The 26,030-nt window shown below is 46.9% G+C and overlaps 1 protein-coding gene across 3 annotated transcripts in view; it reads right to left on the minus strand.

Annotated features, from left to right (window-relative positions):
• The window catches only part of LOC134564904 (chromodomain-helicase-DNA-binding protein 1-like), a 129,512-nt gene extending 117,118 nt beyond the window's left edge, over positions 1-12,394 (minus strand). For 2 of the 3 annotated variants that reach the window (XM_063424190.1, XM_063424188.1), the window contains exons 1-2: positions 8,874-12,394; positions 7,222-7,403 (exon numbers count right to left, since the gene is read on the minus strand). In XM_063424190.1, coding sequence (XP_063280260.1) covers positions 7,222-7,271 — 50 coding nt within the window. In that variant the 5' untranslated portion in view covers positions 7,272-7,403; positions 8,874-12,394. Of the gene's footprint in view, positions 1-7,221; positions 7,404-8,460 lie in introns of all 3 variants that reach the window. The other variant, XM_063424189.1, reaches the window with a different exon arrangement.
• Positions 12,395-26,030: the final 13,636 nt, after the last annotated feature.

Raw genomic sequence — 26,030 nt, forward strand, 5'->3', positions numbered from 1 at the left:
TTAGGCCTAAACTGTTGGTCAAGTCCAGGGCTAAGTTTAGCAAGGGGGTCCACACTGAACCTTGTGACTCAATTGGAGGCTCTCCCTCATTCCTTTTTATCCTCCACTGTCATGGGTTAACACAGTTTGTTTTTTAGTTAAAGAGGAATATGGAATACTGCCGTCAGGACCTTGGAATTGTTTTGGAAGGGACAGGCACCTATCAGAGGTCACTTTTAGATACTGACATATGGTTTGACCACTGAGGAAGCGCAATGCGACTTTTGGGAATACCCATATAAAACCCTGATTTTGTCCAAGCCGGCCCTTTTTCTTCCAGCTTGGCAGCAGGTAACACCGGCCGTGCAGCAGCTGGGCAGGCCAGACCAGGCCCCACTGCACCACCAGGCTTGCAGGGTCAGGCCATGGCTAGGCCCGGTGGCAGTTGGCAGCGGGGTGTTGCAGCCATGAGGCCTAGTAGGCCTCTCTGGCGGTCAGTCGCCTAAAGGCAAAGAAATGCCTAGTCATGGTGACTAGGCCAAATAACCCCTCTCCCGCGCTCGGACCCTCTGTTATCTCCCTGTAAGACAATAGGTCACTTTCTACCCCGACTCATACCATTGGACCATTTCTCAAAACCTCGGTACCCTATAAAAACCCCACTTTTGCCCAGCTCAGTGGAAGAGCTGTCCCTGAAACCCTTCATGGAGGATGCCAATAAAGGTTCATCTGTGGAACTTCATACAGCGCTTCTCCTGTCTCTCCCTGCGTCTGCCAAGGCGCTTAGCAAGCTTATGAGCTGAGAATCACTGCAAAAGAGCTGAACACTGCTAAGAGTTGAATATCACTGATAACTAAGCTTGCTAAGTGTTGCCTGTGCCTGGGAGCTTTGCCGGAGTTGCTTGGGCAGGGGGTACGTAAGTGTACCCCCCATCCAGGAACAACCAAGGCAGCCGAGACCGACTGAAGCTACCGGGAGAAAACAAAACCAGGGGAGGGGAAGAAAAGCCCCGGCTACTAACATCTAGCGAGTTTTAAGCTCACCTCAGCAAGCGGCCAGGGCCGAGGTGGGGAAGGGGGGGGGGGAGGAGATGTTCCTCTCCTCTTCTCTCCCCCAGGCTCCAGGGAGCAGCCCCGAGTGGGCCCATGCCATGAGACCGAGGGGTGGAGGGGAAGGCATCCACCAGCCTCCCCCATCTTAAGGCTTTGAGCTTCCACAGCCCTGCAGTCTAGAGGCTGCTGCCCGGCAGAGATCATGTGAACATCTGCAGGCCCAGACGAGAATGCGAGAATGTTAACTCTTTCTTGGCACAAAATGAAACCTCCAGAGCACTAACCCTTCTGTGAGCGAGAAGAAAAGGGACAGAGTGAACATAGAGAAGGCACAGCATGAAGTCAGTAAAGAGAGAGTGAAAGTCCTAAGTGGGACAAAGGAGGCAGAGGAGTGGCCTTGTTTGGCTGGACTTTTTCTTGTGAAACCATGGAGAATGGACTATTTCCTGTAACATATGAATGCTGTTGGGGGGATGCATGGCTCTAGTTAAAAGTTGTGGATTGATATAATTGAGATTTAATAGAGAATTTTGAATAGAGGAAGAAAAAGTGATATGAAGCCCTTTGCACCTAGGGGAAAAGGAGATCTCTAGTTTTAGAGATGAAGATGATTTTGGAGACGGAAGAAGAGAATCTTTGTTTTATACTAGAAGAGGCATCCTTAAACAGTACTCCAAATAAGCAGACATGACCCATATGCAGTGTTGGGAAAAGCTGCTAATGTGAGGGACTTCACAAAGGCGGCTGTCTTTGTGAGAGTTGAGACCCACAAGAAAACTGTTTTATGTTGTCAGTGGGGAATTCTCGGGTTGGTTTTCCCGAGACATATTGGTTGAGTCTTTTTTCCTTGAAAGTCCGTGCCAGAAGCAGAAGAAAAAGTCAAAGTTCACCAGCTCAGGTTTCTCAAAGTTGTTTATTATTTCTTATCTCTCAGTTCTCTCAGCGCCCTGCCAAGGTCCTTGCTGCGGCAAGAGCACGAGGCGACTCCCCCCAGGTTGGGAGGGCTCGGACCTTTTGTACCTTTTCTCTGACCCAACCATCATCCACAACGCATTTTTTATTTACAGTTGATTACCAATACCTACTACCTATGTTAGACATGTCACTTCTAGTCTAGACCAATCCCTTGTGACCCACCACAGCAGAAGATGGAGGACAAGAACAAGAAGGAAGAAGGACAGGGCCACACCCTTATTCCTCCATCTTGCCTTCCCTGACTCCATTCTAAAAACCCCAAACTCTACATTTGCACCCTGTGATAAACTAACTACTATTTATATCAAACTCTTGGGGTCTGTAGTTCTTCATGCAGTATTGGTAATTTTTCCCATGGGCTGAGATCAAAGACAGTGTTTTTTTTGACTCTGTGCCAGGGTCCCAGACCCTCCTGCCAGGGTCTTGGACCATCCAGGGCAGCCAGAGGGATGCCCTGGACTCCGACAGGGAATCTCCATGAAAGTTCTAAGAGAGACTCCTCTCCTAAAGAACTGATGAAAGATTATTTTTAAATGGTGAACCTGACTGAAAATCATAGGTTTTGTCTCTTTATGTTGTTTGTGGGAAAGTGAACACTTTGTGGTGGGAGAAAGAGTGTTTTGAAAGTTTCATTTTGATTTTCTCATTTTCTTCTTTTAGTGTGTGTATTAATAAATCTACCTTTATACCTTTAAGTTTGGACATGCTTTGCTTCTCCTGATCCTATCTCATAGAGGGAAAAAGAGAGTAAACACTCAAACCACTACACTAAATTTGGCAAACAGAAACAGAGGTGAACGTGAAACCACTATGTAATTGGTGTTTCTGCCTGGTTTCAAGAACCAAACCATTACATCCACATACATATTTTTTTGTTGATTTTAGTTTTAGATTGATTTGTTTTAGATTTTAGACCATTTTTTCTCAGTGTGCTTTAACCATCAAGTAAGAAGTAGAGTCAACCTTGCCAATGAACTTTGTTGTGCTTTTGCTTTTATATTAAACCTGCTATTTTTGCCAGTGAGTCTTTGAGTGACCTAACACACTCATTTGTGACAAATGTCTATGGAATAAAATCTGAGTATGCTTTGGGGAGATGACAGGAGAGACAGACTTCAAGAAAAACATGACTGGCAAATATTAAAAACAAATGTTCAGTCACAGAATCACTAGTTCTTTTCAGCAGTCTTAGGTTTAGCTTCACTAGCTTACCTCTTAAAAAAAAGTCCCCCTGATCAGAACACACAACTAGGAACAGTCAGCTAATTTATACAAGGCACTAGGAAGAGAAACTTCATGACAGTTATACAAGCAAGCCATGCTGCAAAAGCACTGTTAGAGCATTTAGACCCCTGTATAAAATCTATGTTGATAAAGGACCAAAGAGAGGATAATTTATCACTGCTGATTTAGAGGGCATTCATTACATTAAACTGCCTTAACAATCCCCCAATTAAAAACCAACAGGACACAGAATATTATTTTGAGCAAAATAAAAGTTTAACCCATTAAAAGCAGAAAAGATTAATTCCTGCAAGGTCTTTGAAAAGCATCTGAGATGACAGTCCACCCTATCTTAATAAACAAGAAGTCCAAGGAAGGTCATGTATTTGAAGGGCCCCTTCCAGAATGAATAGAAATAACAGACACTAAATACCACGCTCTTAAAACTGAAAGTTTGCCAGTAAGTTTATTTAGGCAAATACAATTCAAGTGGGCTTTTGTTTTATTAAAAAAACAGAACTACTCAATCTGATTTATATGTGTAAAAGACATTAATCTTATTCATCACCACTAATACAAAGCAAAGGGAACAAACAGTATTAAGTTTAGGCTACCAAGAACTGTTATTTCCTGTCCTCACCTATTCTGAAACACTAACTCTTTTCCTTTTCCCTGACTTAGACTGACAACTCAAATTCATTTCTTGGCAATTAAAAATAAAGTAGCATGCTGAGACACAAAGACAAAACTAAAACACCTTCCTCCCCCAACCCCCTTCTTCCCAGGCTCACTTTCACTCCTTCATTTCCAACTTTCTACCTCTTCCCCCCAACTTCAGGGGTGGGGAGAGAATCATAGAATGGTTTTGGTTGGGAGGGACCTTAGAGATCTTCTAGTTCCATCCCCCCTGTGGGATGGGAGGTTGCAGTCAGTTCTTAAGAGCTTATCAGCCACTCCTTCCTCTTCACACTTTTCCCCTGCTCCAACCTAAGATATCTCCCACAGGATAGTCCTTCACTAACTGCTCCAGCATGGGTCCTCTCCATGAGGTACAGTCCTTCAGGAATGGACTGCTCCAATGTAGATCCCCCAGGGACTACAATTCATGACAGAAAACTTCCTCCTCTCCAAAACTGAGCTCTCTAGAAGCTGCAGCTTCTTCCAGGGCATATCCACCTGCTCTGTCATGAGGCTCTCCATGAGCTGCAGGATGGTTATCTGCTCTGGTCTTCTCCACAGCCTGTAAGGAAATCTCTGCTCTGACACCTGGAATAACTCCTACCCCTCCTTCACTGACCTAAGTGTCTGCAGAGCTGTTTCTCTTGCATTTTTCTCCCTCATACCTCCCTCTCTTCTCACATACACACACTGCTGCACAGCATTTCTTAAATGTTATCACAGAGGTGCCCCAGCTTCACTGATTGGCTCATGTTTGCCCAGTGGCAGATCTATTTCGGAGTCAGTTGAAACTGGCTTTGTCCAGCACAGCAGAAGCCCCATCTCTTCTGATGAAAGCCACCCCTGCAGTCTCCTCACTACCCAAACCTCACCACATAAACCAAATACAACTCTCTGTATACGTATGCACTTTTACCTTTTTTCCTTAATTTGTATTACATACTTCTACTGAAAAGAAACCAATAGATGAAAATACTTCCCTAATTACGCTTGTAGAATCTTTGTTTTTAACTCCCAGTTAGGTTTCTTGAAAGCAGGAACTTAGAATACTGGCTTTCAAATTACCTTTTTAATCCTCTGTGGAAGGTACAAGTTTATACAGCAAATTCAAGCTTGCTGACAAAGAGCTGGCTTTACTTAACCATCTTTTGTAGTCCACAGACTATTGAATCAACAAAGCAAATTCAATCCACAGAAATTAGTGTCTTGCATTAACATCAGCTTTCAAGAACATAAACAATGGTAAGGGACCTTGGTGCAAGAAGCCACTTTCTGCTTACTGGAAAAAGGAAGTACAATTGCACCCCAGCCAGCTACTTTCCATATAGCTTTACTGAACACACTCTTTTTTTACCTACAGAGAAGTAAGGTCTGTTCAAGTTTCTTGATAGCAAATGGCAAACACACAAAAAGGTTTTCCAAGATCTGTCTGTGAATTAGGCTACAGGGTTACTGACTGATACAAGCATAAGGGAAAAATTATTTAACATTTAAAAACTTTTTAAAGCTTTAAATTGTGCTCAGTAGCAAATTTAAGATGCAAAAGAAAGTCTTACTTCCGAGGCAACTATCATGTTTTAAGTAATTTGCATCTTCCTGATGTTTGTTTATAATAAAGTTGTCTGAATACTTTTTTGATATTTAGTTGGTTTAGTCTTATGATAATTGCTACAGCTTTTGAGTAATTTTGTTATATTGGTATTTACAAGTGATCATAGTTAGATATGCAGTATTATTCAAACATTAGCTAGGTGGCTCATTTAAAGTAGTAAAAAATTTCCTAAATACAAAGTCATCAGGGTTGTCCCCAGTAAGTTAATGTTTATTGGAGGTCTTAGTTATAACTCTCTAAAAGTTCAAAATTCTAGCTTTGGTCACACTTTTATTTTGTTCATGTTCCTCTACTCAACTGACAAAAGTTATTGTTGGGTTTGGGGGGGGTGGGGGGGTGGTTTGGTTTGGTTTTGGATTTTTTTGTTTCTTTTAAAATGTAAGTAATCAGGAATATTTTGCCACTTTCTAGAAGAAACCCAAAATTTGTTTACTAAATAAACAAGTACAATCTTTACTAGAAGTAGAAATCGCAACAAAAAAGTTTACAAATTATTCACAAGATTCAAAGTTTACTGACTTTCTAGAATATTTCTAGGTATAACATCAAAGCTTGACATTAACAACTTTTGTGTATTTTTTAAGTTTTTTAGTTTTATTGTTCATAGGTTTATTACAGATTTACACCTAATATCACCTAAACACTTCCCCCTTCTTCCCATCCCATTACTCACACTATGCTACATGCAAGCCTAATGGCCAGCATGTGCTGAATGATAAGCTGGCCATTATGTTCTTGGATTTTTTTCACTTGGGGCAATAATTTAGATGTACCCCCTTTACCCAACTGGCTGTTTTCATAAAGCCCACAGAACTCAGTTTTCTTTATGACCTTTGACTCATGAAATCAACTAACAGGTTCAACAGGCTGTGATCAGAAAGAGGAGACAGACAAGACAGATGGGTAGACTGACAGCATGATCACGACAGCTTCTATTTGTAAGTTTACCTTGCCTTCTGAAATCTGAATCATTCATCATATTCCCAGTTTTAGAAATGTTAACTTCCTAGTGCAATAGATACTTATTCTAGAACACTTCTAAGTTGAACAAGAATTCAATTCCACCCCTATAAGTTCACTGTTATTTTGCAGCAGGAAAGTTCTAACCAGGCTTTTCCAACCAAGTGAATCCTCTACACATCCTAGAACACCAGCATTGACATTAGAGGAGTGGATTTTTTTAAATTAAGATAACACCTGGGAAAACTGTACTTTCACTTTGGAAAACAAACATGAAGTTAACACTTTCCGTTATGCTGCTTTGACAACTCAGTTTAAAAGAAAAGGAAGCCTCACTGGAATAAACAGTCCACTGTTCCAACTTTAGAGATAGCATAGTTTAGGGTTTATACAGCACGTATTATGCATGCATGCCACGCACTCTGTAGATAGACACGAGTTTTACATTATCATTTCAATCTAATCTGTTTCAGCTTTTGACACTTCAGACAACTTTTGAGGAAAAAGAGTAATGCTGATAGAGCTTAAATAGAATTAAAACTGTATTATGTAAGGTATATACACGATTGTTACAGTCATTAAATTAAACTATCTGATTTTAACAATCAGATTAAGCATCTGTAAAAATGCATGGTCAGTCCACTTGCTCACCAGGAAGCTTTAGCACAAAGTTAAAATGTAAACCAGTTCTAAAAAACAAAATACAGGAGAATATGTTACCAAGGACTGAAAGTGCTTACCTTGACTCGCCACTACTGTTTCTTACATCTTCATCACTGTGCCCATTCATTGTAAATATTAAGAAGTTTAAAAGATAAATAGAAGTTCACTCGGGTTAGAAGGCAGATGCCAAGAAATTACTTCTTGGTACTCTGTTTTCCAGATGACTCAACTGTTCTCTGCAAGATTTTTCCAAAATTGCCTGGAGTAGTAAAGAAAAACGTTGACATAATTTGAAATATTTGATGGTTTCAACTGAGAGATACTGAAAATAACTTATTTTGCAATAACGTCACCAAAAGGGAGTATCTATCACATCTGGAATCTTCTTTTTAACTGAAAAATAGCTTTTGGTATGCCATAGTCCTGTCTTAAGAACAACCCTATCTTACTTTTAAAGGAAAGCAGCCTCTCCAAATACATAAATAAAAATTATATTTATTAATGCTCTAAGATATGACCAGCAAAATTATTTCATGCACAAAACACATATCATAAGCAGTTCTAGACACAAAGTTTACATTCTGTTGGAGGTAGAGTCAAGAAAATAGACTGTCCCATTTTGAAAAAATGGCTCAACTACATCAAGCTAACAAGATGCCACAGATGGAGTGATCACTATTTCAAACATCTTCAATCAGATCTCTACCGTGTCAGATGCACCTAGAAAAAGTTTAGGGTCACATGAAATGGAGTGCAAGTATAAACTCACTGGTAATAAGCCAAAGAGCAGCACCTCTCACAGACGTAGTGGTGTGAAAGCGATTAGGGGGCCTGCCTGCAGGTTGCCTGCTTTGAGGTGCTCTTTAATACAGCCCAAGCTCCAGTTCATGATGGAGGCGGAGGCCGCCTTGTACCGGGATGGTAAAAACCCTGCGCTCAGGCACTATCTCAGACACCAGGGCCACTCCAGGCAGCAAACAAAAGCAACGAAGGAAAAAAGTGATAGAAAAGAGCTCTGTAACCCCAGAGAGGCCGCGAAGCTAGGCTGTGGCCTCCGTGGCGGCGAGCCAGGCAGATTGGTGGTTCCTCGCAGATAGGCCGCTGGCTGCCCTCCCACGCTCAGGGTACGAACACTCTGCCTCCTCTGGGACTGGTACTCCCTGGGCCCCAGGAAAGATCTTTAGTGGCCATGAAACTCTCCTTGTAGGCCACTCCCTGCTCTGCGACGATCCTCCCCGACCACCCGCACCCCGCTGTCACGGCCTCCTGTGACCGACAGCTCCCGAGGAGAGCCCAGGCCAGGGCTTCCTCCCTACCTCTCGCGAGTTCACCTCCCGCCCCCGAAAATGGCCCTCTTCTGGTGGCGCGACCTGCACAGGCGCGGCTCCTGGTCAAGGCTCCCGGGAAGTATTGCCGAGGCGGCCGCTGTCCTGTGTTCGCTTCTCCCAGCGCCCCCCCATGGCCAGAGAAGAGCGAAGGCCTCCCAGCCAGTTCGTCACAGACCCCGCTGGACCCAGCCAAAGAGGCTCAACCCCGACTGCCCACCTCAATTCTCACAGCTCCCTCCCTCTTCAGAAAACAACGACCGACTACAGGAGCTCAGCGGCACGCTAGGCATCCAACTCCTTCTCAGCGCCAGTCGCCTCTCCATACATCTTTGAAAGCGACAACCACCACGCAACTCCGGAACCAGGGAAAGAGAAAGGAGCCATGGCAAGCCTCTGCCTACCTGCGTCTGTGTACTCGGCCCGACTTTCCTAGGTCTGCCCTGATCCGAGACGGCGCTACACTCCACAAAGAGATCTGTGCTGCAACCTAGAGTCGAAGGCTGCTCCTGGGGCCACCACAAGGCCTGGGCCGCCGGCTCTTTACAGCCCCACGCAGTGAGCTCGCCTGCAGCCCCCACCGGCTTGAACAATAGGGCCCCAAACCGGGCAGAGAGAACCCTGGTAAGTGCTCTGTTGCTCCGCCGCCGTTTCCTACGTCCTCTCGACCACCGCCATCACGCTACCACTCCGCTCAACCTCCTCCTCCCTTAATTGGATGGAAACCCTGGGCGTGATGTCAGTCCTGCGCCCTGGGACAGAGCGGGGAGGAGGAGGAGCAACAGCCGGGAGGGGACAACGCCGCCGGGATATAGCGGCAGGAAGGGCCACTTGGAGGGTATGGCGGAACCCAAGCGGCTTCCCAGCTGCGTTGGATACTGCAGGGGCCGGAGGCAGTAGGAGCTCGCCTGCCCGCCGCAGCAGCGAACGGGCGCTGGGGCCAGTGCCGCTCCTGGTGCCCGCTTGCAGCTCCTGTGTGAGGGGGCAGGGCGCGGCGCAGCCCAGCCTGAGGGACGTCCATGACCCATCAAGTGTAGCAGGGAACCTGGCACAAGCCACGCGTTACTGTTTAGTGCGGTGCGAGGTTTGTTTGTTTGTTTTAGGTTTTTTCTGTCTAAAATGAGAGCCCCCTAACAAACACATATTCTTTTTTTAGTCTTCCTATGCAGTCACAGTTGGCATTAGGGCATATTTAGGAAGGCTTGGCATGCAGCTGCACATAAAACACTTGCCTCCATGAGGAAAGCATCCCCCAGCTGGAGGCAGAGCACTCCTTTCTTTCTCTTGATATCTAACCCAAATTGTTTTGAAGTGATTATTGAGAAAGCTATTTGTTTAAGGTGGCTCATGTTCAGAAAAAAAAATTTAGAGTCCTCCCGCTAGAGTCTACCTGTTCCCAGAGTAGCAAAAGAAAAGTAGTGGCTGCTGAGTAAAAGACAGCTCTGAGCAACACAATTACAGAGTGCTGGAAAGAGGAAGTAATTTACCTGCTCCGTCCTCTTTGGAATCCTGCATATTGTGCTGGTTTTGGCTGGGGTAATTTTCTTCATAGTAGCTAGTATGAAGCTATGTTTTGCATTTGTTCTGAAAACAGTGTTCAGAATTCAGGGGTTTTTTATTTTTAATTGCTGAACAGTGCTTACACACAGCCAAGGCCTTTTCTGCTCCTCACACCACCCCACCAGGGAGTAGGCTGGGGGTACACAAGAAGCTGGGAGGAGACAGCTGGGACAGGTGACCCCAACTGACCAAAGGGATATTCTAGACCATATGACATCATGTTCAGCATATAAAGCTGAGGGAAGAAGGAAGAGGAGGATGTTCAAAGTTATGGCATCTATCTTCCTCAAGAAACCGTTACATGTGATGGGGCCCTGCTTTCCTGGAGATGGATGAACACCTGCCTTCCACTGAATGAATTCCTTGTTTTGCTTTGCTTGTGTGCACAACTTTTGCTTTACATATTAAACTGTCTTTAGCTCAACCTATGAGTTTTCTCACTTTTCCAATTCTCTCCCCTACCCTATCACTGAAAATATCAGGAAAAAAAAAACAAACTCTCTAAAACTGTAATTTCAGTATCAGAGAGCAGGCATTACTTTATTTCAGTGATAGGTGTGTAGGGGAATCACTCCTCCTAACACACGCACACCAACTATCAAAACTTTTAATTATTTATACATTTTAGCAAACAAAGGAATTAGTGTTCATTTTCTATAAGTTGCATAGTTCTCTTATTAATTAGCATTCTATCTTCTACTGGTTAATGATTCTCTAGCTTATCATGCTAATTAATCCACATGCTCAGTTTCTCTCTTCTTTTGAGTTGGTGGTCTGTGGGTTGCTGGTTGTGATCTCCCCCTGCTGGAATTATCTTTTACCCAGTTTGAGCTGATTTCGGCACAGTTGCTGAGTTGGCTTTATTAGTTCCTTCTTTATCTTGGGAGTTCTGCCAAATGTCCATGTAGCCCATAAATTCCACATTTCTTCCCAATCTTTGTTAGCCTCCCCCCTAGGTCTGAGATCACTGAAGCATCTCAAGCCCTAAACTTTAATTTGTTTTTCTAACACCTGGACATCACTTAGAGCTTGTAAAGTGTTCTGTTTCACAGATTAAATCTCTCATCTTGTTGATTAGGCTTGATAGTTTACAAAGATTAAACATCAAAGAACATTTTTCCTTAAGAATTTTTTACATATTCCACATTTTGCAACAATTAGACAGGACCTTGTTTCATAACCCCCTTCTTATTCCCTGTAACTGAACAAATCGTTAACTGTTTCTGTCTCTTGAGATGTCAGCATCAGCAAGACTTAACACTGTTACAATAAAGATTTTCCCAACAATTCCACTGGGGGGGGGGAGTGAGTAAGAAGCTGTAGGGTGCTTAGTTGACATCTGGGGTTAAACTATGACACAAGTAATTACACTTCATTGTGGTAGGGAGGATTGTGGGGTCATTACTGACCAGGATATGGTACCATCCTTGAAACTTTCTTCAGCACTCTGCAAGCATAAAAGAGGTTGAGATTAACATGAATAGACAGTTTGCTCATGAAGGAAGGAAAGGCTTGAAAGAAGAGAATCATTGTGTGGGTATACCAGAGCAAGGTGGCTACATTAGCTGTCAAATCAGTTCATACCTGAAGATGTGTTGGCCAGGAGCCAGTATCTGAGTCATAGTCAGTCAGAGATGTTGGCTTAGGGTTTATCTCATGACTGCTCCCTGTAGGGTGAGCAAGGTGTGCAGCCAAGGCACCTGCTACCCACTCAGCAGGGCTGCAGGGGTTTCCTGTGGCTGTTCCTTCAGCCCACCAGCTGTTGGGATCAGCTGTTATACACAGGAATTCCATCTCCTTTTTGGATTGCAGCAGCAGAGGCTAGATGAAGCATTTCCTCTAGTCCATCTCTCAAGTATCATAGGAAAATAGCTCAAAATCTCAAGAGTTAGAGACAATACACTTTTTTTCCCCCCTTAGAAATATATTTTTTTAAAGCATAAGAAGGCGTTTAGACAAGAAAACAGCTTCAAAACTGTAGTGGGTTGATGCTGGCTGGATGCCAGGCACCAACCAAAGCCTCTCTCTAGCAATGTATCTGTGTAACAGGCCATTTTGACGCACCAGCCAAACTGCTCATGAGAAAGTTTATCAAGCCACCTGCAGTCTTGTTTTCAGGGTTCTCAGTGATTCATCAAGGTTACTGGGAAAATAACAGGACTGAAGTGAGAACAGAGAGCCTGAGAAACTGTCCACAAGGAATGTAAACCCTAGATACAGAAGGCGCAAAGTGATGATGGACATTTGACCAATTAGATGTCCTGAAGGAGATGCACCTGCCTCTTGAACAAGCGACCTAGCCAACCAAGAGATGTGTGCCCACGTGGGCAGGAGACTTGGAATCTATAATTGGAATTGTATAGTAAACAATAAACAGCTTCTGGTGAAATCATATTGGTTCGTCTATTCAGTTGCCCTTATCCCCCTGCACCTCTCTATCACTCCCCTCTGCAACTGGACATGGAAGGGAACATATAACAAAGGATTCATGGGTTGAGATAAGGACCAAAAGAGATCACTCAACAAATACTGTCACAGGCAAAACCAACTCAAATTAGAGATATGAATTGAATTTATTACTAACAAAATCAGATGAGAAGTAAATCAGGATGAGAAGTAAAATAAGATCTTAAAAAAATCCTTTCCCCCACCCCTCCCTCCTTCCCAGCTTTCCCTCCTTCCCCCCAGCCATGCAGGGAGACAGGGAATGGGGGTTACGGTCAGTTCATCACACATTTCTGCCACTGCTCAGGGAGAAGAGTTTTTCCCCTGCTCCAACATGGGGTTCCTTCCACATGAGATAGTTCTACATGAACTGCTCTAATGTGAGTCTAGCCCATGGACAACAGCTCTCCATGAACTGTTGCAAAGTGGGTCCCTCATCCATGGGGTGCAGTTCTTCAGGCACAGCTTGCTCCAGAGTGAGTTCCCCATGGGGTCATAAGTCCTACCAGGAAACCTGCTCCAGTATGGGCTCCTCTCTCCACAGGTCCCTGCCAGGAGTCTGTTCCAGCACAGGCCTCCCATGGGTTCAGAATCTTCTTTCAGGCATTCACCTGCTCTGGTGTGGGTCTCCTCCATGGGCTGCAGAGGCAGAGCTGCTTCACCATGGTCTTCACTCTTGGCTGTAGAGGAATCCCAGCTTCAGCACCCAGAGGACCTCCTCCCTCTCCTCCACTAGCCTTGGTGTCTGCAGAGTTGTTCCTCTCATGTTCTCATCCCGCTCTTTTCTGGCTGCAATTACATTTGTGCAATAACTTTTTTCTTCTTCCTAAATATGTTATCACAGAGGCATTATGTACTAGTTTGAAAGTAAACTAATGAGAGACTCCAAGTCAAAACTACAATTTAATAGGGAAATTAAAATAAATACAATAGTACAAAAACACTGAGAGAGTCAGAATACAGCCTGACACCCTGTCACTCAGTGTTGGTAGCAGTCTGATTAAATGGTGGCTGCAGTCCTCTTGGAGTGATAGATGTGGTTCTGTTGAAGCAGTGATCCTGTAGGAGGGTGTGGTTTTTCTTTGAAGGTCCAATGGTATAGAAGGGTCTGGTCTTTCTCTGGGAATCCAGTGGGAAAAGGCTGCCTGTGGGGTTCTAATTCTCAGAATATATCCAGGTAGGAATGCTTGGCTTTTCCCCCTGGGCAGAGCGCAGAGCATGTCACAACAGGAGGATGTTTTTATGAGTCATGCAGTTGTTGGAGTGCTAGAAACTTAGGTTTAAGATTTTAGTGTATAGTAATACATATGGGCCAAGATGGAGGATTTTGGGTGTTGCCTTTATCCTTGTTCTTCACCTTCTTCCTTCTTCTTCATGGGTTTAGGTGGTTTTCTGTAATTGGGTGAAAAAGGTCCGCATTGCAGGCCTTGGGTGGTCATTATTGGCATCCTCCATGAAGGGTTTCAGGGACAGCTCTTCCACTGAGCTGGGCAAAAGTGGGGTTTTTATAGGGTACCGAGGTTTTGAGAAATGGTCCAATGGTATGAGTCGGGGTAGAAAGTGACCTTTTGTCTTACAGGGAGATAACAGAGGGTCCGAGCGCGGGAGAGGGGTTATTTGGCCTAGTCACCATGACTAGGCATTTCTTTGCCTTTAGGCGACTGACCGCCGGAGAGGCCTACTAGGCCTCATGGCTGCAACACCCCGCTGCCAACTGCCACCGGGCCTAGCCATGGCCTGACCCTGCAAGCCTGGTGGGGCAGTGGGGCCTGGTCTGGCCTGCCCAGCTGCTGCACGGCCGGTGTTACCTGCTGCCAAGCTGGAAGAAAAAGGGCCGGCTTGGACAAAATCAGGGTTTTATATGGGTATTCCCAAAAGTCGCATTGCGCTTCCTCAGTGGTCAAACCATATGTCAGTATCTAAAAGTGACCTCTGATAGGTGCCTGTCCCTTCCAAAACAATTCCAAGGTCCTGACGGCAGTATTCCATATTCCTCTTTAACTAAAAAACAAACTGTGTTAACCCATGACAGTGGAGGATAAAAAGGAATGAGGGAGAGCCTCCAATTGAGTCACAAGGTTCAGTGTGGACCCCCTTGCTAAACTTAGCCCTGGACTTGACCAACAGTTTAGGCCTAAAGGTTTAACAGCACTTAAACTTAACAGCACTTAATTGATAGCCTAATTTAAACAAATTAACAAGAGATTCTAGAGAACTTACTATAAGTGCATCAGTAACTCACTTATAAGCCTAACTTACAATTCTAACGTGCTTAAGAATCTAGGAGAGCAGCATTCCTGGTACGTTTGCTATAGCATATTTACACTCGCATGCACACAGACATAGAGTCTGTACAAGCTACCTGTGAAAAATTCCCCTTGAATTCAGTGAAGTACTCACTTTGGATGCACTTGCATCTTCTCAGTGGGCAAAGGGTTGAGCCTTGAGGAGTGGGGGGTATAAGCCCAGGATCCATCATCATTCAGTGATCCTCCGAGAATGGCAAACTTGGGAGTTCACTGGCTCTGAGAGGCCTCACTCAGAGGGAGGTTGCTGGTCACAGCCCGCTGTGGTCCAGGAGAGCTCAAAGGGTCTCATTTTGGACTGGTGTTTATAGGGCCACAGGAGAGTGGGCTTCAGTCATAGTGATTTTCCATCCTGGCTGCAATTTTAACAGGGTCAGTAACTTTCTTTGAAAGTTTGATAACAAAAATGTTATTCCATTTGAGTTGTTATTCAGGCAAGAAAAATAAGTTTCCAAGGCTGTTAAAAACCAGGAGCTTATTAGACAGCACAAGTTCCTGGGAGCAGACAGTGTTTCTGATAAGCTCAAGAGGAGCTTAGTCCAGGTGCTGTTCATCAAGGCCAAGGCCTAACCAGCATTTCTCAGTTCATAGTCCGGCCTGGGGGGGAAGCACCACCACAATTGGGATTTGAAAAATTAGCAGGTGCAAACAATTATTTCTTGGTACTCTCAGTAAGCTGTCTTGCTTTTCTTGTAAAATAGTTTGAAAATAAATATTGCTTTTGTGAATCTCTCTTAAATTGCTCTTAAATATAATGAGAATATCCAGAGAATGTATCAAACTTTGATACCGAGTCAGATTTCCCATATGCTGCTGTACAAATGCAACTATTCGACTCAAGGGCTAGGGATGTGAGAAGTTTATTTACTACATATCCTGGAAGGTGCTCTCTGTAGACTTTACATTGGTTTGCCAACATACATAAAATGATACTTTTTCATGTAGAAATCTCATCCTGAGAGCATGCTATTCACTCTCAGCATATATTCCTGCATGCCTACTACAGTAGGTTAGCAGTCAATTTCAGCATCATCGCAGTAATTTGTTTGCATAGTTGAGAAGTAGTCTCACTTCAATAGGATTGAAGAGGTCATTCTTGCTTTATTCATCACTTTTGCTTCTTTTTTTCCATGGTCCCGTGACGGTCCTGTAACTGTTTTGTACAATCTCTCATGCATTCCTATCTTTGTTTAGTGTTGTTGGCTTTGGGTTTGGTGGTTGTTTTGTTTGAGGTTTTTTCCTAATTGAGCAAAGTACAGTGTATGTAATGTATGGTTTCTTATTTCAAGAATATATTTTATCAAATAATGCTGTTTCAGTTTTACTGTGTGTCTTGGTTTGAAAGACAGGTGCTTGCTAGGGAGGGGCAGGGCCTCCCTCAGAATGGAGAATTCAAATCCCCTTCCTCCAAATTATTACAATTTAGAAAATTAAAGGGGCTTTCAGGCAGAGGTATGGAGATAGGAATAACAGTTCTTTACTAGTATGTATAACAAGGCAACCAAACAACAACTACAGCATTAATAATAAACAGAATCAGGAAACTTGAGGGGCTTTGTTTCACAAAGCCCGGGGCAGTCTGATCTCGGTGCCCCTGCCGGACTCTGAGAGCACCAAGCTGGAACGGTGGAAAATCCCGGGTTGTTGGATGAGATATATCAGAAGCTCCGTCGGTGGTAGCTGGAATGGCAGGGATGTCCCAGCAGAGCAGGGCAGTGCGGGGGTACAGCATAGCAAAAAGCCTCAAAGCAGTGCCAAAGAAGCGGTGGCGCGACAGGGCTGGCCTAGCTCCAGCAGGGCAGGAGGAGGTGAGCTCAGAATTCCGGGGCACACGAGCAGATGGTGGTATATTTCCAAGGACCGGACTTGGTGGTGACAGTGAACTCCTCCTGCAGCAAGCAACAGTCTGGCCGTCCTCTCTCCAATGCCGAGAGCAAGAGCGAGTGTAGCTGCCCTCACCTCCATCCTTTACTTGCCCTCAAACCTTTCAGTAGGGAAAATTCCCAGAGACCAAAAAAAGGTGTAGCTCAGTGCTACACTCTCCTTTGGCCACTTTGTTTTCCTCAAGCACCCATAAATACTCAGTAGTTAGTTTCCTGGCAACTTAAGGGAAAAAATTCTTTAAGAGGAAAAAAAAACCCAAATCTAACCCTCAACACTGTGTTTTGTATATGTAATGCATAAAAATTGTTTGAAGCACAGAGAAGGAAGGTTTATATGACATGTTTGAAAGAGGGACTTACAAATGCAGGAATTCTGTTTTGGCTAACAGAATTAAGTCTTTTAAAGAGCAGAAATGCTCTTCAACAGCAAATACTGAATATTTCCTTTCTGTATACATGATATTAACAGCATCTTTATTCTGTAGCTTAATTTGCCTTGCCCTATTGTTTTAGATCTAGAGTTCTTCCAATTCTCGTCTTGATAGCATTTATAATAATTTCTGTTGATGTTTGGTCTCTTGGATGCACATTGATCAATGAAGAAGGAGGGGAAGCGAATTACACCACAGGATAGAGTTGGTTGGAAGAGGGCAGCAATGCAAGAGCAGAGTAAAGGGAAGACATAATATGAAAAGGTGGGATAGGGTAAACAGACAAACACAGGTGAATAGATAAATGAAAATTAAGTCTTGTACATTGTCTCTTTCTGTCATTATATGTAATGCGTGCATGATTTTCCTACCAGTCTCTTGAGTATTTTCAGAAAGGGTGAGGGAAAACCAGGAAGGCTCTAATTGAAGCTTAAGTGTCTGAAGATTACTTCCTACCTTCCAGTTTCAAGTAGGTTTTTGAAAGAGGGGAAAAAAGGCTGGTTGTATTGTACTCAAACTCTCTCTTTTAGGCTGCTTCAGGTGTCCACAACAGGATGAGTGTGGTGTCCTCTTTCACCTTTTGCTGAACTGTTTCAAATAAAAGCATCTAAGGAAAAGGCACTGACCCTGGACTGTGCAGGAAGAGAAGGGGGCAACAGATGAAGTACTTTGCTTGTCTTTTTATGTAAGGGAATCTCTGGAGAGCAGAGGATCATGACTGCTGATTATATGAGATTATATTTATGTAACAGCACTGGGTAGCAGGTAATTATGACAGCATTCTGAGTCTTTGGTTGAATAAATATTTTAGTTCTAATGTTCCTTGCATCCTAAAGGTAGAGATACAATGCCAGAATCTCAGTAATCAGTACTGCCGGTTCAAGGGATTAATCTTGTAGAGGTCAGTGGTATTATTTTGTGCTAATAGGCATTACTCATTGTGAGAAAAAGACAAATTATGGATGTGTTATGGTTTAACTCCAGCCGGCAACTAAGCACCACACAGCCGCTCACTCACTCTCCCCTGGTGGGATGGGGGAGAGAATCCAAAGAGTAAAAGTGAAAAAACTCATGGGTTGCGGTAAATGCAGTTTAATAGGGAAAGCAAAAGCCGTGTGCACAAGCAAAGCAAATCAAGGAATTCATTCACCACTTCCCATCAGCAGGCAGATGTTCATCTATCTCCGGGTAGTTGGTGTAGTTGGGGTTAGCTGTCCCAACTGTGTCCCCTCCCAACTTCTTGTGCACCCCTAGCATCCTCCCTGGTGGGATGGTGTGAGAAGCAGAAAAGGCCCTGGCTGTGTGTAAGCACTGCTCAGCAATAACAACATCCCACTGTTATCAACGCTGTTTACAGCACAAATCCAAATCATAGCCCTATACTAGCTACTATGAAGAAAGTTAACTCTATCCCAGCCAAAACCAGCACATTCTCCACCCCTTATTCCATACCATTTATATCGTGGTCAGGTCCCACATTATCCAATATATCCTCATTAACCACCACCCCCCTTTCCATCCTTTGATACAATTCACCTATCATTCCCTTAGTCTACGGACCACCCCTGCAAAATGTCCAGCGAGTTCATTTAGTCCATGACTTTGGGCTCCATCTGCTGTAGTGGTCACTCAGGACAGAAGTGCTGTGTTGGGTGCTGTCACAGTGGACACGGAAAGAACCACACGAGGACACGCTGGTGAGCGAAGCAGGAAAAAGGAACGAGTTTATTTACAAAACTCAGTTTTATACATTTCCTATGGGGCCTGTGGATTGGAGGATGGAATTCCACCTCTCCGAACACATTGGTCAAGCCAACTGTCAAACACCTTTCTCCTCCCGCCTAGAAATATGTAAACAATGAAAGACAGTTAGCAAAACATGGCCAGTGTTTATAGTAGAAAGTGTGATAAGGTAAAATTTCTGACTCCAATATGAAGAACATTACAGAAGGCTTAGAAAAGTCTTCAAAATCAGGGTGACATCTCACCCTTTTTATCTTTAAAAAAAAGAAAAAACAGAAAAAGAAAAACGAACAATTTTTACAATGGAAAAAAAACCCAACAAAACTGTACAGAGTTCAGTGATTATCCATGGAGGAATCATCAGAGCGATCACTCGCGTCATCTGCGTCCGAGTCATCCCCCGAGGATTCATCCACTTGACGACCTTCAGTCTGGTCACGGCCTCCACCTTGCCTGTCGGCTGGATTCTGCCTCTGCTGTCACAGGTCAGGACGGGCACACTTCGAAGGTACCCAGCGTGCCCCAGTATCTGTGGACACCCACGCATACCGACGCCCCATAACGATCAGGTCATAGGGTCCTTCCCATTGTTTGGTGACTAAATTCCGGACCTGAACGTTCACTCGAGGCTGATGCGTGTCGTCTGAAGCCTGCAATGAGAGGAGGTGGTTTACAATGACAGGGTTACTTGAGTTCTGCAGAACCGTAAGGTAGTTGATGGTGTACAAAGCCTTGGCCAAGCGACTGTGTGGTGTTTCACCCTGCATTCCCCGTTTTTGTTTCTGGAGAACGTGCTTGAGTGTACCATGAGCACGCTCTACAATTGCCTGTCCCGTTGGAGAATGAGGGATGCCAAAGTTGTGGTTCACACCCCACGACTGTAGGAATTGCCGTACCTTCTGCAAGACGTAAGCAGGACCGTTGTCGGTTTTCACAATGGAAGGTATGCCTAGTACAGCAAAAGCCTGCCTCCAGTGGGCAATGACATCGCGGGCCTTCTCTCCAGTGTGAGCCGAAGCCCACATAGCAGAGGAGAATGTGTCCACCGTGACATGCACATACTTGAGCCGGCCAAACTCGGCAACCTGGGTGACATCGGTCTGCCAAAGCTCCAAGGCCTTAAGGCCCCTGGGGTTAACCCCTGCCGGCAATGGCGCACCAAGAGCGTGACAGTCGTCACAAGAGTCGACAATGTCACGAGCCTCAGTGGCCATCAGGTGAAACTGCTTCTGCAGCGTATGCGCATTTTGGTGGAAAAACCCATGTGATGCCTTGGCCTGCGCGAGTGTGTCAGGCTGAGGAGCTGCCCACGCTGGGTTAGCCAACTTGTCAGCCCTCGCGTTACCTTCCGCTACAAAGCCTGGCAAGTTTTGTGTGACTTCGAACGTGCAGAACGTAATAGGGATAAACCCTGGACTGAATTGCACACCACAAGGTCTTCAGCAAATGAAACAAGGCAGGGTTACTGACTTCCTTCAAAACTGAATACCCTAGCCGCTGTGCAATGTCGGCAACATAAGCTGAGTCCGTGACCAGATTGAAGGGTGTCTGAGAAAATTTTTCGAATGCCATGACGGCAGCCCTTAGTTCAACCAGTTGGGCTGACCCGTCCTCATGGCCATCCAAAATCTGCCATTCAGATCCATCCTTCCAGGTAACAATGGCTTTTCCTGTTTTGCCTGAACCGTCAGTGAAGACGGTGGGGTCCTTGCACTGGCTCTTGGCTGTTTTTGGGTCGTAATGAAAATCGAGTATTTTTTGCCACTTGCAATAGCTTGTGGCTGGGCAGATGATAAGTGATCTGCCCTGAAAAACCCTCTAGAGCACTTTGCAGCGAAATGTTGTTCGCATAGCTCCAATCAAATTCCTCCCTCTGAACCGGGAGTATGATTTTTGAGGGATCTGCACCCATCAATTGCAAGCAGTGTTGCCGGCACTTGATTATCAAGTGCGCAATCAATTCAAACAACGCAGTCGCCATCTTATGCGGCTGATGAGGCAGGAAAAACCCATTCCAAGACATGCAAAGGATCCATCCAATCATCATTCCATTGGCCAATGATACCTGTAGGATGTAAATCAGGAGTGGTCATGAACACAGTGACATCAATGGAAGGTTCAATACGGTATACCTGGCAAGCCGAAACAGCTTGCTGCACCTCCTCCAGCACTTTTTGTACCTCAGGGGTCAATTGACGAGGTGACTTTAAATCAGTGTCCCCTTTCAATAATTCAAACAAGGGAGACAGTTGTGCGGTGGTTAGTCCTAGGTAAGGACGTAACCAAGTGATGACACCTACCACCTTCTGAGCATCATTCGGTGCCTTCACCGGTTGCACAAATTGCACCTCCTGGTGACGGATAGTCCGTTCCAGAATTTTGACACCTAAATATTTCCAGGGAGGTTGCTGTTGCACCTTTTCTGGAGCCACCTGCAGTCCATGCGAATGCAGAGCATTCAACAACTGAGGCTGTATCCTCAGCAGCTCATCCTGGGTGGGCGCAGCCACCAAAATGTCGTCCATATAATGATAGACGTGAGCATCGGGAAACTGCTTGCGCACTCCAGATAAGGCACGGGCCACATACCATTGGCATAATACCGGGGAATTTCGCATGCCTTGAGGCAAAAATTTCCATTGATATCTCTGTGCTGGTTCGGCATTGTTTATTGTTGGTACTGTGAAGGCAAATTTTGGTCTGTCATCAGGATGCAGAGGGATCGTAAGAAAACAATCCTTCAGATCCACGATGAGGACCGGCCAGTCCGCGGGAAGCATGGTAGGCGATGGCATGCCCGCCTGTAATGTCCCCATGCCTTCCATCATGGCATTGATTTTTCGGAGGTCTTGTAGCAACCGCCATTTCCCAGACTTCTTTTTGATGCAAAAGACAGGATTGTTCCAGGGACTGGTAGATGGTTCCAGATGCCCCTGGTCCAACTGCTCCTGTACAAGTTTGCGAAGGGCGACTAGCTTGTCATGAGAGAGGGGCCACTGATTCTCCCAGATGGGTTTGTCCACCAGCCACCGTAAAGGAGGCGTGGGACACTCTGTGCCCTTCGTCACAGTGGCCCCCATTAAAAATCCGTGCTGAGTCGCACCCCCCACGCGGCCAAAACTTCCCTCCCCCAGAGGTTCTTAGCAGTCTCCGTAACATAAGGCCAAATCGTGGCCGTCTGTCCCTCCGGGTTGGTGATGACCACGGGATTCTGGCTCACGTAGCATTGCTTCGTTCCTCCTAAGCCCACGACAGGTGTCTGTACCAGGCTCAAAGGCCACTGCGGGGGCCAAGCCGCCAGGGAGAGAATTGTAACTTAAGCCCCGGTATCTGGGAGGCCGCGAAGTTGAATCTCTGGCGGAGTTGCACCAGCCATGGACACAGTACACACCATCTCAGGACGGTCTTTGGTCAGGAGAACAGTCCAGTGGACTTGAGGCGACCCAGTAGAGCCAAAGCCGCCGTCACCTCATGACCGGTCCTCCATCCTGGAAACAGAAGACTTAAAAGGAACAAGTTGAGCAATACGGGTGGCTTTTGGAATAGTCAAAGGGGGGATGGGTGTGGAGACCATCGCATGAATCTGCCCTGAGAAATCAGCATCGATGAGTCCGGTGTGCACAATGATACCCTGAATGATAGCACCAGACCTCCCCATGAGGAAAGCACTCATGCCATCACCCAAAGGACCAAAGGCATCCAAGGGGACCCTGTGTATCTTGTCTGAATTTATGAGGATAGATTCTGCTGTGCAGACGTCAACACCTGCTGAGCCGCAGGTGCTGGCTGCAAGCCTGCTAAGCAGACCTCCATTGGTTCGGGCGGGGGCAGAGACACTTGTGTCTGAGCGCGTCTCTGCTTCGCGCTGCGTTTCATGTTTCCCGATGCCAGAAGGGGATGGCCATTGACATTCACCATTGCCTTGCAGTTATTTGCGTAGTGAATTGGTTTTCCGCATCAGGCGCCCAGAAACAAGGGGGCCGTGGTTTTCTGCACTTTCTTCCCATGTTTTTTCCTGGTTTGGGCACTGCCCTGCTGTTGCAGCCTGCCCTGAGGGACTATCCAAGCAGGCTGCATCACAGTAGCCATGGCTGGTTGTACAGCCGTAGCCACAGGCGGCTGCACAGCATCAGCCAAGGCAACCGACTTGCGGCTACGTGTGCTTATCTTACCACAGGCTTCTGCCATCTGAGGGATGGACGGATCACCAGGAAGTGCATCGATGATCCTCCTGCAATCAGTATTGCAGTTGCCTCGGGCCGGGTGCTTAAGTAATAGCTTCCTAGACTCGGGATCACCGACCTGCTTTTCCACTGCAGCAGTCAGCCTTCCTGCAAAATGTAGGAAAGGCTCATCAGCTCCTTGAACAATTGTTGCAAACGATTCCTCTGGAGCAGCCATCGCTATGGTCTGAACCAGAGCTGCCATGCCTATCTGCTGGCAGTGCTCAAGCACCAAGGGCTCAAACCCAACTAGTCCATTGGCATCGGCATAATTTCCAATGCCCAGCAGCTTATCGGTATTAACTGTGCACTTGACATCAGTTGGGCCTAGTGTGGTATTTTGCTCCACTGTTCTGATTGCTAGCTGATTCCATTTTGATTCGAAAATGTCATATTCGACAGGTGGAAACAGAGCACGAGCTAGACTCCGGATGTCGTAAGGCGTTAAGAGATGACCGTTGAAAAACCTGAGCATCTGCATTACTTCACCAGACCCCAGGCCATATTTCCCCACCCTATCACGAAGCTCCATCAGGGCTTTCCAAGGCAAAGGCTGGTGGGTGTTACGGGTAACACCTGTTAGGACAGGGAAAGCCTGGAGACCTCCTGGTAGGGTGGCAGGACCTGCCACATCCCATCCCGTGGGCTCCACAGGGACAGAGGCAGACACTTGGCTGGGGGCCAGCTGAATGCCAGACACCGGAGGTCCAGCAGTGTCAGAAACAACATCAGTAGAGCTAAAGAGTCTCATTTCAGACTCCGGAGGACGATGTGTGCACATGCATTCCTCCACTTCCTCCATTTTGACTCTAACTTCCCCCCAAAATCGCTCCTGGTCCTTCGGCCGCACTGTGACATTACAAGGGGGGAGTGTCCAGGTGGAGGATCCCAGAGCGCAGGGTCTCTTGGCCCTGGGAAGGGCCGGCCGGACCCCAGCTGCGTCCCCACCGGCGCTGAAATTAAAAAGTGTAGTGCCTGCTCCCATCGCAGATGCGGCGCCGGTGGGAGGCTGCGGGGGCGGGCCCGCTGGCGCTGCCGCAGCCCAGGCAGTGTTTGCGCCCGCCGGCAGGCCAGTAGCAGCAGCCGCCACAACACGGGTACAGGGCTCTTCAATAGGCGTAGGTTCCGACAGAGCCCCCGAGCCCCGTGCAGGGAGATTGCAATGTGCTGGGAGGGGTGCGCCTGGCGGAGCTATCGCTCCGCTGTGCACAGTGGTCAAGGGCGCCTGCGCACTCAGCGCTTGGGGGGGGGGGGGGGGGGAACGAGGGGCGGGCCGCGGGGCTGCGTCCCCGTCGTGCGCTGCGATCAACGACGCAGGTGCTGTCCGCGCCGGGGGAGAGCGGGGAGCCGGTATCGGCGCGGTTTGCGGGACTGCACCCTCGCCGTGCTCCATGGTCAGCACCGCAGGCGCAGCAGGCGCAGGGGGAGGGGAACCCAGGAAGGGAGCGGGGATCGGCGCCGCTCCGCCCTTGCCCGAGCCAGCCGTCGCTCAGTCCGGGATTCCACCGAGTAAAGTTTCACCGAGGCCCCGCTGGCCAATAGCAGGTGGCAGCCCCCCCGAAAGGGAATGCACGGACTGCCCACCCAAAAGGGCGGGGGCCGGCGAAAAGCCGATACAGGCCTCGCCTCCAGCGGCGCCCGCCCCTGCACGCTCTGCAGAAGCAGCGCAGGCGCAGAGGCGCACAAGGCGCCACCCTCGGCGCTCAAGTGGGGCGGCGCGGGGGGCGGCTCCACCCTTGACGTATCCAGAGGATAAGTCGTGGAAGTTCCGCAGTTCAGGCAGAGCATGGTAATGGAATCATGCTCTACAAGGGGCGGGGCCCGCGCCGCGGTCTCCTCCCCGCCCGTCAATGCTGGGAAGGCCTGAATGGAAGGCTCTCCCATCCCCGCTCGCCGGCGCCGTGGCGCAGGAGTGGGCGGGGTCGGCCGTGATGACTGCGGGGCCCCGCCCTCTCGCTGTTCGAGCGGCCGGGGCGGGCTCAGGCTTCCCTTGTTCCCCAAAAATTCGAAACCCGAATCGGAGAGGGAGAAATCTTCCAGCGCAGCAGCCGGAGGGGGAGGAAAAGAATCCTCCGACCTCGGAGACGGGGGATCGAGCTCGGACGGGAATCCTGCATCCGACACCGTGGCCGCGCCCCTTTGCGGCCCCCCACCTACCACCGGGGAGGGGGGGTCACTCAGAGAATCTGCCGAGATCTCCGAGCTGGCGGGATCCATTTCCCGGAAAAAGAGATCAACCTTTCACCACACTACTAACAACCTGGCTGCCTCCAGCGTGAGGGCAGGGGAGAGAAAGTCCATGAGGCACTCCCCCAAACTGCCCCACACCTCCCCAGAAAATGCGTCCGCCGGATCGCTAAAGAAGCCACGCCCCTGGGCCCATTCAAACAAACCCTGAAGTTCTGCCCAGGAAACAGGAACGTGCTTTCGTTCCATAATAGATATCCAGACATCCAAAGCTATGGAGTCCTCTTTCAAGACCGTATCGAAAGGCATTGTGCAGCAGAAAAAGGGGGTAAACCCGCCAAACGACAGAGCCACAGAGCCTAGGCAAGGAGTGAAAGGCACGACAGAGCTCACCCACACACGTCAGGGTCACCAGATGTCACAGTGGACACGGAAAGAACCACACGAGGACACGCTGGTGAGCGAAGCAGGAAAAAGGAACGAGTTTATTTACAAAACTCAGTTTTATACATTTCCTATGGGGCCTGTGGATTGGAGGATGGAATTCCACCTCTCCAAACACATTGGTCAAGCCAACTGTCAAACACCTTTCTCCTCCCACCTAGAAATATGTAAACAATGCAAGACAGTTAGCAAAACATGGCCAGTGTTTTAAGTAGAAAGTGTGATAAGGTAAAATTTCTGACTCCAATATGAAGAACATTACAGAAGGCTTAGAAAAGTCTTCAAAATCAGGGTGACGGTGCAGTTACTGGGCACCAAGGTCAGTTCAGGTTGGGTCAC

Source organism: Prinia subflava (assembly GCF_021018805.1).
Source record: "Prinia subflava isolate CZ2003 ecotype Zambia chromosome W unlocalized genomic scaffold, Cam_Psub_1.2 scaffold_22_NEW, whole genome shotgun sequence".
NCBI classification, from domain to species: Eukaryota; Metazoa; Chordata; class Aves; order Passeriformes; family Cisticolidae; genus Prinia; species Prinia subflava.